Source organism: Sarcophilus harrisii, chromosome 5, assembly GCF_902635505.1.
Source record: "Sarcophilus harrisii chromosome 5, mSarHar1.11, whole genome shotgun sequence".
In the NCBI taxonomy this organism is placed as follows: domain Eukaryota; kingdom Metazoa; phylum Chordata; class Mammalia; order Dasyuromorphia; family Dasyuridae; genus Sarcophilus; species Sarcophilus harrisii.
The window spans coordinates 238,614,971-238,627,329 of record NC_045430.1 but is presented as its reverse complement, the minus strand read 5'-3'; the positions used below and the strand labels follow the sequence as shown (position 1 = coordinate 238,627,329).

The 12,359-nt window shown below is 37.0% G+C and overlaps 1 protein-coding gene across 1 annotated transcript in view; it reads right to left on the bottom strand.

The window, feature by feature from the left end:
- Positions 1–12,359, bottom strand: part of ITGA8 (integrin subunit alpha 8) — a 202,965-nt gene that overhangs the window by 99,041 nt on the left and 91,565 nt on the right. The window contains exon 14 of the mRNA XM_031939925.1: positions 2,705–2,750. Within this exon, the coding sequence (XP_031795785.1) occupies positions 2,705–2,750 (46 nt within the window). The remainder of the gene's footprint in view (positions 1–2,704; positions 2,751–12,359) is intronic.

The window sequence follows — 12,359 nt, the reverse complement described above, 5'->3', positions numbered from 1 at the left end:
TTTCTTTTCCACCTAGCTGCCAGAAAACAAGGTACATTTTTTATAAGGAGTAACTAAAAACCATGGTAGCTACTGAGTACAAGGCTCCAGATGAAAACCACACATGATGGTCATGCTGAAGAAAGCTTCTTCCAGGCAATAGTATGACAAATGGGAATGCGGAGCCTTAGGGCAGCCAGCAAAGACTTGTTCAGCATGCAGCCTTAAACGAGAACTTAACCATCACCAGATTACCAGAGGTCCTATTGTAAATTTTCCTAAACCTCTTTATGATTCTCATTTGCACTCTTTGTAAAAGACTTTGTTTTAAATTTAATGAGATTCCTACTGTGGATACTATGGGAATGTAGTCTCCTCCATTTCCCAGCTATCAGAGACATTGTGGTTAGCTATCCAGGGAAGTCATCTCGTGAATCTGGGAGAGGAAGCTGGGAATCTTGTTCTGTCTGAGGGAACCAGTCCATAGAACTCTGTTGGGAATTGGTGGTCCTGTTTTGGACTAATGGCCCTTGGTTCTGTGCTATGATCCTTCAGACAAGTTTATATAGTTTCAGGAATTCAGGTACTGTTCTGGGCACGGAAGATATAAAGAAAGAAACAGACAATTTTTTTCCCTTTAAGGAGTTTATATTCTTGTAGCAACCCCCCCCAAAAAAGTCTGTACACAGATATGTAAAGACAAGATGATGTTATTCAGTTGTGTCAGATTTCTCATGATCCCATCTGGGGTTTTCTTGACAAGGAAACAGGAATGATTTGCCATTTCCTTCTCCAGTTCATTTTACAGATGAGGAAACTGAGGCAAATAGGATGAAAGGTTGGATTTGAACTTATGAAGATGATTCTTCTCGATTCCAGGTGCAGAGTCCTATCCATTGCAACACCTAGCTGCCAATATAAAATCCATCCAAAATATCAAGTGTGAGAGTACATGCATGTTCTTGCACATGCATGTATTGAGGGGTGAATGGGTGCTAAGATACATGCAAAGTAGTCTGTGTTGAGGGGGAAATTAAAACTGTAGACAGCAGGAAAGTGCTCATGGAAGAAGGTGCTTTGGACTGAATCTTGAAGACAGCTAGGAATTTTAAGAGGAGGAGGAAACATACTTCGGGCTTAGGGAACATAGAAAGGGTGGGAATGAGAGATGAAAGGTAGGTCCAATTTGGTTGGAATGTTGACCATATGAAGGGGAATAATTTACAATGAGTCTGGATAGGAAGATTGAAGCCAGATTCTGAAGGGCTTTAAAAAGACAAGTTTGTATTGTATTCCAGGAGCCACTGGTATTTTTAAGCAGGAAAGTGAGATGATGAGACCTATGCTTTACAAAATGACTTGGCAGCTCCACAAATGGATTCAAGGGAGAGACTTGAAATGGAGAGACCAAGGAAATTCCTGTAACTTACCAGACTAGAGGGGATTGGGGCCTGAATTTGGGCAGTAGAACAGAGTTGACACAAGTGAGAGATGGTTCGAGTTGACACAAGTGAGAGATGGTTCTGAGAAAGAATTAACAGGACTTGGCAAATAGTTGACCATGGGAGGGAGAGGGAAGTGTTGGGGATTATTGAGGAAGTAAATCTCAGTGACTGGAAAGCAGATGGCTCCCTCCTCAGAAATAAGGAAATACTTAGGATCTACTGACTATACAATTAATGAGTTCAGTTTTGGAGATACCCAGAACATCATGGTTCCTATTCCTACTATTGATGGGAAGATCCAAGATATATTTCTAGAAATGTCTTTTCTCCTCTATTCTATATATGAATGTGAAAATACACTGAAGGCAGGAAAAGAGAATTGAATGAGTAATATCTAATGTGGATCACTTCCAAATCTTCGAAGTTTCATCTTTTTTTTTTGGTCATAGATGAGAATGAACTGGGGATGGGAGAACATAGTATGACATTACTCATTTCTATCAACATTACTGCTGCTGCTGCTGCTACTACTCCCATCACTACTCAACACCACTAGTCCCATTACTACTACTATCACTATTTTAGGAGCTACCTCTTGTGTGAAGTCTTACCTGATTCATTCCTTCCTTTTAGTTGTCAGTGATTTTTCTCTTTTAGGATAATAATAGAAAAATAATAGCTAGCATTTATAAAGTTTTTTACGGTTTATAAAGCACTTAAATATTATCTCATTTGATCCCCACACAAAACTTTATAAATAGGTTCTACTCTTAATTATTTTGCAGATAAGGAAACTGAGGCAAATAGATTAAGTGATTTGCCCAGGGTCACACAGCTAGAGCTTTCGCTTGGGTAAAATACCTCAGTTCCTCTTGATTCCAAGTTTACTTCACTCCCTAGTTGCTGCAAGTCCTTTCACATTTATCTCGATATGTTTTAGAACTTCTTTCCTGAGTAGAATGTAAGTTCCTTGATGGCAGAGGTAGTTCCATTTTTCTCTTTCACAAAGTAAGTGTTTTGTAGCTATTTGCTAAATTCATAATATTGAGAATACTAAGTCATGAAGGCAGAGATTTCAATGAAAATAAAGCAAACAAACAAGCAAGCATGAAAATATACAACTCTAATCTTTTTTTAAAAGGAGTTTCCAAAATAAATATTTGAAATATTTGGAAATCTCTGAACTAGCACTTGCCCAATGCTATTTTAGTCTAACGTAACACAAAAAATTAAACAGATTTGAAACCAACATGAATATTTGCATACCATCAACCACATACCTATAAACAATCACTTTTCCAGTTCCAAAGGCACCCACAATTAAATCTGGAAAAAAACATATAACAGTTTTTATAGTAGCCTTGTTTCAACATCTTACTCATCACTTGCATGTGTAACATACTGAAATGATTTTTTTTTTTTGGTAGAACTGCTACTTCATCAGTGTAGGTAACCTCAAGAATGGAAATTCCTTCCTATATGCAGATTGGCAACTTCATTGCAACTTATGATCTAAGACAGTTGCCTGGAGCAATTGAATATGATGAGTAATAACACTAATTTACAATTAACAACCAAAATAAGAACAGAGAATTCTGTTTCTAAATCATTCTGGTTCATAATACAACTGGCTATGGAACATGATTGAGTACAATTCCATTTGGTGTTCCATTTGGAGCCCCATTTAAAAAGATTCTGTAATTGGTTGAACGTACATAATGGAAGGATCTCATTATAAAATAGTTTTGTTTTTTATCCAATGGTCTAATATATACCTAAAAGATAGAATTATTGTTAGGCTTTATGCAAAGAGAAAAACCATTAACAATTCAAATAAGAAAATAATTCTTGTCAAAATGAGAATAACAATTAAATTATTCTATCAATTCAAGAAAAACTTTGAGAAAAGGGGAGAAAGGAAAGAAGGAAATCAGTATTTATATAGTACCTATGTTTCAGGAACTATGCTAGACATTTTATGAATATTCTTTCATTTCATTCTCACAAAAATCTGGCGAGAATAGGAGGCTGTTTTTGAATTTCATATCTTTCTGACTCCAGGATCAAATCAAGTTGTCCCTGTACTCAAGCCTCTTTGCTCTAGCCACTGTATCCAACCATGATAATTGAGGGCACAGGTTTCTAGATGAATCTATTTTGCCTTCTCAAAATATGTCTAATTTAAAATTCTCATATTAATCTCACCTTGAGTTTGTATGGTTTTAATTGTTCAATAGACCCTTATAATTATCACCTAATTTCTTTATTATTTTTCTAGTCTTCCAATAGAGCAATAATTTTCTTTCACACTAAAGGAAAATACCAAACTCATTTGAATAAAGTAAAGTGTTCTATCTCAGAAACTATGGACCCTAATCTTTCTAGAGAATGATGATCTAGAGAGCTCCATTACATAATCAGTTAAGCATTTATTAAGGTATTAGGTCCTGTGTTAGGTATGGGGACTACAAAGCCAACTAATGAAATAATCCTTACTGTCAAGGAGCTTATATTTTAAGATATCAGATGAGTACATACATACAGAATAAATATAAAAAAGAATAAATACACATAGAGAATTTAAAGGAAGCAATTTCAGAGGGAGGATAAGAACATTGGTATGAAGGAATCAGGAAAGACTTCATGCAGAAATTGGTGTCTCAGATGTATCTTGAAGATATAGAGAGGTTCTAGGAGTCAAGGTGAGAAGGGAACATATTTGAGCCATGGAGGATGGCCAGTGCAAAGAAACTGAAAAGTGATGGAGAGAAGTGAAAAGGTCAATTGGACTGGAAAATAGAGTGAATACATAGGAATAATGTTCAGTGAGGCTAGAGAGATATGCTGGGAAAGACTGTGACAGTCTTTATGAGATAAACAAGGAAGATTAGGTTTAATTGTAGAGAAAAAAGAAAGGAACTGAAATTATTTAAACAGGGGCGCAACATAGATGGGGCAGCTAGATGGTATGTTATATAGAGTGACTGGATTGGAGTCAAAAAGAATCATCTTCCTGAGTTCAATTTTGGCCTGAAACACTTTCTAGCTGTGTGAAACCTGGGAAAGTCACTTAATTCTGTTTACTCCAGCTTCCCATCTATAAAGTGAGCCAGAGAAGAAAAAGATAATACACTCTAGTATCTTTGCTAAGAAAACTCCAAATGGGGTCACAAAGAGCAGGCAAGACAAAAACCTGTTGTTCTGAACAACAACAAACATGGTCAGATATGCATTTAAGTAAATTCACTTGGGCACAGTGGACTGGAATAGGAAGACGCTTGAAACAGGAAGATCATTTAGGAGACCAATATTGCAATCCAGGTAAGGAGTAACAAGAGCCTGAACTAAGATAGAAACAATATGATTCAAGTGATAGGGTTGGATGTGAGAAATGCACAGGCAGAAATAAACAGCATGATTTGGCAACAGTTACATATAGCGAGAGTAAATTAGGAGTTCAAGATAATTGAGGTTACAGGCTTAAGATATTAGAAGAGTGGTGATATTTTCAATAGAAATAGGGAAACTTGGAAAGGTTAAGAAGTAATGAGTTAAGTTTTAGACATGTTGAGCTTAAAGGTATCCCTGAGACATCTAGTCTGAAGTGTCCAAGAAGTGATTAGTGAGCAAAGATTGAAGTTCAGAAGAAAGGACTGGATATAGATAGCCTTGTAAATCATCTGCATGGAGGTGATAATGAAACCCCCAGGAGCTGATGAGGTTCCACAGAAAAAATAGAGTGAAAGAAGAGTAGGAGCCTGGGTCAAAGCCTTGGGGAATACCCACCATTTGGGGATGGGGAGGGATGCAGGAAGAGACATGATATAGATAAAGAACCATTGAAGAAGACTGGGAAGGAGGCAGGCAGGCAGAAGGAGTAAAATAGCGTCATGGAATCCCAGAGAAGAGAGATTATTCAGAAGAAGGTATTCATCATCATTGGACAGAGAGCTCTAAAAAGATGAGGAGTGAAAAAAAAGCCATCAGATTTGGTGACTGAGAGACTGCCATTAACTCTGAGAAGAACAATATTAGTTCGGTGTTGAGGATGGAAAACAAATGGCAAAGTTTTGAGGGCTGAGAAAAGAGTGGTGGAGGCAGCTAAAGTGGCTGAGAAAAAAGAAAGCAGCTATGTGAACAACATCCTGGGAACAATGAAGTGTAGGGAAGGTTTTATAAAGATGGGAAGACACTCAGGAATGTTTGAAGGCAGTAGGGAATGACTAGGGAGAGAGTGGAGATTAATGGGGGGATGGCAATTGAATTTGTAAATTGCTGGAGAAAAATCTGGTAGAAAAGTTAATTTTGTTCTACTTTCCTTCTTCCTTTTTTTTAATTCCTATTTTCTTTCTTCTCTTGCTCTTCCAGTTCTTTCTCTTTTGTTCTGTTCCTTTTTTCCTTCTTCTCTTACTCCTTCTTCCTACATTTTTTTACTCTTTTCTTCTACATCCCCCCAATAATATGGGCTATTTATAAACATATGGATAAAGAGATAGATAAAGGTTCAAAAATCAACTGTGAACACAAAATCTCTAGGGGAAATAAGCAACAGAACAAACAAAATATGATTCTGTTGATAAAGACAACAAAGAAAAGATCCATTTATAAAGACTGTATAGTATGAAACGGGTAAATTCTGATAGATTTACATATTCTAAACTGTTTTTTTTTTAGGAAGAAAATCTACATGTTACTTTGAGGTCTCTTTTGAAAGAAGAATTCAGATCCAGGTGGCAGGATAGAAACAGTAGAACTTTGGTTCCACCGGGACCAGAACACTCCAAACAAATTAAGCTCAATTTAAGAAAGTATCTATTCTATGCACAAAGATCCGGGTATGGAACTTAGGATGGTAAATAAAGAAGGTTTGTTTTTTCAGGAATCTTTCCAGAATAGGATTTTTCCCCCTACACGAAAATAAGAGCCTTGGCGGCACTACAGCACAATTTTCTATATGGAAATATGGCTATGTTATCCAGGGTCCAAAATCCCAGTTATATATCAACCCCAGAAAAATGTTTGTCTTCTGAGACATCACCTTGGTATTGTGCCTGCTAGAAGGGGTTAGCCATTGTTCATGTTCAGGCCCTCAATCTCTAGAGCAGAGGAGAAATGGTTTGCTGACTTGCATTTCTGCCCAATCGATTTTCTTCCCCTGACTGGGAGATTGGCTATGATAGCCATGTTGTGGTTCACATATGTATTATTTTAAATTATCTTAACTTTTTGCATTTGGCAAGCAGGGCACATATTTCAGTGTTTCAGGGTTTAAATGATGATTTGGAAGCTGATCAACTGTGGTGTTAACATTTAGATTCATAACTCCACATACTTTCAGATCACCATGAGATAACAGGTCTCAGATTTTTATCAGCTGCCTGTTTTCTTTCCTTTCCTTTCTCTTTTTAAAGAGTTGTCCACAGGCAGATTCTTTAAAAAATAACTTTATGCAAAATAAGGATTTTTTTTGTTTCTTTTCTGGGAAAAATAACTGAGTCTGGCAAATTACCTTTGTTCCCCTCAACAGAAAAATAAAATGAAATGGAGCTTTAAAATGCTAGGCCCTTGGTGACCCATCTCATTGCTTAACATGTTTATTTTCCTTTCAACTTTTCTTGGATCCAGTGAATATTTTTGCTGAAACCAAAGGGGGATGCAGATTTGGTCAGCAAGCAAGACTAACTCAGAAAATATGAGCTCACAGGAGAAATGTATTACTCCCATGTTTTATGTCAATCTTCAAATTTGCATTTTTCTATTTTCAAAAGAAAGAAACCAAGCTTTGGAAGTGTTGCTTGAAATGGAGAAGGTGAAGTCTTAGATCTCGCCAACCCACCAAGGGAATTGTTAAAATTGGAGGTTTTCCAACTAGAAAAGACTAGCTCTGCTTCAAGTAGGCAGGTGAGATGAACAAGAAGACAATGTTTAGGAGATCTGAGAGAGTGAGCAGCAGGAGATGGAGGCCACGGGAAGAAAGATGGAAGACATTAAAAAATCAATTGAAATTGTTGTATGGAAGGAATGGGATTCTTGGAATTCTTGTGGCTACCTATGTGCATTTATCACTTCCTATGAGATTTCTAGAATTCTTACATATAAGAGAATGGCTAATACGAGGGGACCACTTTAGTAATAAGAACAGGGAGAAAAACTGGATCTATGATTTCATTGATTTGTCAGTGCTGGTCAGCACTTGCTCTTTAAGTTACAAGTAAGACATGCCCAGAGAAATGAGACTTGCCTTGTATTATGTAGCTAGTGTTCATCAGAAGTGAATCTTGACAGTCCCAATAGACTTGGAATAGAAAATGCCATCTGTACCCAGAGAGAGAACTATGGGGATAGAATGTGGCTTGAGTTTTTGCCTTTTCTTTGTCTGTCTGCTTTTCCTTTCTCATGGTTTTTCCCTGTTGTCTTATTTTTCTTGCACAACAAGACAGATATGGAAATATGTTTGTAAGGATTTTTCACATATCCTATATCAGATTGCTTGCTGTCTTAGGGAACAAGGAGATAAGGGAGAGAGGGAGAGAAAAATTTGAACTCAAAGTCTTACAGAAATGAATATTGAAATCTATCTTTACATGCATTTGTAAAAATAAAAGACTATTGAGAGAAAAGAAAAGAAAAAAGTGGGTATTGAACATAGCTCTTTCTGATTTTAAAGTCGGTTTTAGCTATTACAACAAATTACTTCTCTACTAGTGTTGCTTATCTGGAATTTAAACCCTTGGATCATTTCAGAAGTTCAAAATCCTTAATTTTGCATTCATGAGTCTTCAAATCTGGTACCAAGCTATCTTTTTGAACTAATGTCAAGTATCTTTCTTTAAAAAATTATTTTCCCCAATTACATGTTAAAATAATTTTAAATTTGTTTTAAAAGTTTTGAATTCTAAATTCTATTCATCCCTCACTTTCCACCTGCTTTCTGAGAGAATAAGGGATCATGAAGAGTTGGGCAGAACTGAAATAACTGAACAACAGACAACAACCTTCTTTTCCACTATATCCACGATGTTCTGGACAATCTTGGATATTTATTGTTATCTTGTATGTATCCTGCCCCATCTCACCTCTATGCCTCTGTTATGATGCTATCCCTTGAATGTTCCTGCTGATAACATACTACTCATCATTTAAAGCCGGATTCAACTGACTGATTGAAGAAATAAATAAATACAAATATAGTGAGTTACTATGTTTTAAGCACTGTGCTAAGCTAGAGAGGTAAGATAGTACCTACTTAAAAAAAGGAGTTCACAAACTAATAGATAAAGAAGACACATATAGAAGTATTCACTTGTAAGACAGATGGAAAAGTTCCTTGGGAGGCAGGAACAAAGCAGATAGCAAAGCAACTTACTTAGGGTCATTTTCATCACTAAACCACATCCAGTTCTGTCACTAAAGCTTTTATCAGTGCCAGAGACTGGTGGTGAGAGTTTTGTTTTTTGGATTTTCAGTAAGTGTGGTTGCTGAGGAGGTGGGAACAGCCACACTTGTAAAAGGAATTGTGTCCAAAGGAGCTGCTTCTCTGGATAAGGGCTGAGAGAGTTGAGCTAAAAGCAGGGTCAGTGGCCTGTGACGGGCTGCTATTCCCAAGGTTTTTAGTGGTAAAGTCCTGAGCCAACTCTGCCTGTCTTTGATTTTGTAATCAAAATGCTGGCAATGATTTGGACTGTTTAGAAAATGCCATCTCCTGCCTTTACTTGGAGATGTATATTGCTGAGTTAGCTAGGCTGCTGTGAAGCCTTTTCTGATCCCTCTCCCCTAATCCCACTTTGTTGTTCAGTTATTTTTCAGTCCTGTCTAACTATTTATGATCCAGATCTGGGTTTGTTTGTTTATTGATTTTTTTTTTGACAAAGATACTGGAGTTACTTCCTATTTCCTTTCCAGCTCATTTTACAGATGACGAAACTGAGGCAAACATGGTTAATGGCTTATCCAGGGTCACCCAGCTAGTAAGTGTCTAAAGTTAGGTTTGAACTCAGCACATTGCATCTTCCTGATGTCAAGTTAGGTACTCTGTCTACTGTGCCACCTAGTTATTGCTTCTGTCTGCTATATAACTGTCTGCTATGTCTGTCTGTCTGTCTATCTATCTATCTATCCATCTATCCATCCATCCATCTATCTTTCTATTTATTGATCTATTCCATCTATCTATCCATCTATCTATCTATCTATCTATCTATCTATCTATCTATCTATCTATCTATCTATCTATCTTTGTTGCTGAGGCAATTGGGGTTAAGTGACTTGCCCAGGTCATACAGCCAGGAAGTGTAAAGGGTCTGAGATCACATTTGAACTCAGGTCCTCCTGACTTCAGGGCTGGTGCTCTCTTCACTGCTCCTAGCTGCCCCTGTTATATAACTTAAAGGGAGCCACTGTTCTTTGGCAAATAGACATAAGAACCTTAAAGCATATAACCATAGTTGCCAAGTATGGCAGTTGAGCATGGCATTCTCCCTTGACTTCCCCTATCCCTCCTGAGAGTGATAATTACACAGAAGAAAAAAATGAAGGAAAACTATGTCAGTAAATACAATAAGTTTGTTTGTAAGCAGAGGATTATGAAATCTCTGTGGTTGTTTGGCACTGCATAAACATAACTCATTTTTGTGGAAAGCAAGCGTTTAGATAAGTCTCCTAAATCTGGCAAGTATGGCTGTCTAAAAATAGACAGAAGCAGCTTTTATTCATTGCCCTTCTGTTGCAAGCTACACAACACCATGAGAGGATGGGTGACTGATTAAAGAAAAAATGCTTTAAAAAGCATCCATAATTTCTTTAATAGAAAGTATTCACCCTAATAGTCTGCATGAAAATCTTCCAAGTGAGCTCTGAAGAAAAACATTATGGAGTTATGGGGCTGTAGCATTCTAATTTCCTAAAGGTGTGTTTTCTTGTTTACTAGCCAACAAAAACCCAAGAAGATGAATGTCTATCTGTGATTCTGCTTCATGAAAACTATATCCCACATATCTTTGCCAGTGTGTGGCTGAAAAAAAAGTCATACCCCTGGCTCTATTGAACGTTCCCCACCCATCAGTCCTCAGAGGCTGAAGTTGCTGATACAGAGAGCTACAGTTAAAGATCTCTCCCCTCATTTAGATGATGTTTAGCTCTGTCCTCACAGCATTTCTCCTCATCTCACTGGTGGCAGAGCCATTCAGCTTTCCATGTTAGAATCAAGCATCATTAAGTTGGTTACAAACACCCCGAACAATAGGCTGCTTGGTGCCAGGGCTGATTTCATAAAGCTGAGATTGGGCACTAGACTTACACAAGGTGATTTTTTTATATTTTTATTCCCTTCCCAACATTTTGCCCATTGAAGCTGATACCTGAAGTCCTTTCATTTGGTCTTATTCCTCTAACTTAGGAATCTGTTGGCCTGGTTCTATGTAGATCCCATTTTTTATAGCTTTTTATTTACAAGTTATATGATGGGTAATTTTATAGCACTGACAATTGCCAAACCTTTTGTTCTAATTTTTCTCTTCCTTCCCCCCACCCCCTCCCCTAGATGGCAGGATGACCAATACATGTTAAATATATTAAAGTATAAATTAAATAAAATAAATTAAATTAAGTTAAATACAAAATAAGTAGGCATGACCAAACTGTTATTTTGCTGTACAAAAAGAATTAGACTCTGAAATATTGTACAATTAGCCTGTGAAGGAAATAAAAAATGCAGGCAGACAAAAATATAGGGATTGGAAATTCAATGTAATGCTTCTTAGTCATCTCCCAGAGTTCTTTAGCTGGGTATAGCTGGTTCAGTTCATTACTGCTCCACTGGAACTGATTTGGTTCATCTCATTGCTGAAGATGGCCAGGTCCATCAGAATTGGTCATCATATAGTATTTTTATTGAAGTATATAATGATCTCCTGGCCCTGCTCTTTTCACTCAGCATCAGTTCGTTTAAGTCTCTCCAGGCCTTTCTGAAATCATCCTGTTGGTCATTTCTTACCGAACACTAATATTCCATGATATTCATACACCACAATTTATTCAGCCATTCTCCAATTGATGGGCATCCACTCAGTTTCCAGTTTCTGGCCACCACAAAAAGGCTGCCACAAACATTCTTGCACATGTGGGTCCCTTTCCCTCCTTTAAGATTTCTTTGGGATATAAGCCCAGTAGTAACAATGCTGGATCAAAGGGTATGCACAGTTTGATAACTTTTTGAGCATAGTTCACAATTCCACCAACAATGTATCAGTGTCCCAGTTTTCCCACGTCTCCTCCAACATTCTACATTATCTTTCCCTGTCATTCTGGCCAATCTGAGAGGTGTGTAGTGGTATCTCAGAGTTGTCTTAATTTGCATTTCTCTGATTAATAATGACTTAGTGCATCTTTTCACATGGCTAGAAATAGTTTCAATTTCTTCATCTGAGAATTATCTATTCATATCCTTTGACCATTTGTCAATTGGAGAATGGCTTGATTTCTTATAAATTAGAATCAATTCTCTATATATTTTGGAGATGAGGCCTTTATCAGAACCTTTGACTGTAAAAATATTTTCCCAGTTTATTGTTTCCCTTCTAATCTTGTCTGCATTAGTTTTGTTTGTACAAAAACTTTTCAATTTGATATAATCAAAATTTTCTATTTTGTGATCAGTAATGATCTCTAGTTCTTCTTTGGTCATAAATTCTTTCCTCTTCCACAGGTCTGAGAGGTGAACTATCCTGTGTTCCTCTAATTTATTCATAATTCCATTCTTTATGCCTAGGCCATGTAGATCCCATTTTAAAAAAACAATTATCAGTCATTTATACCTTAATGTAAATGAGTTTATAGTTGAGAGGTTTTTATAAGAGGAAGAAGCAGGTGCCCGTGGAGTCTGGTAAGAATTTCCACATGGAGGAGAAAAGGTAGCACAGGAGGAACTAGGATTCTTGA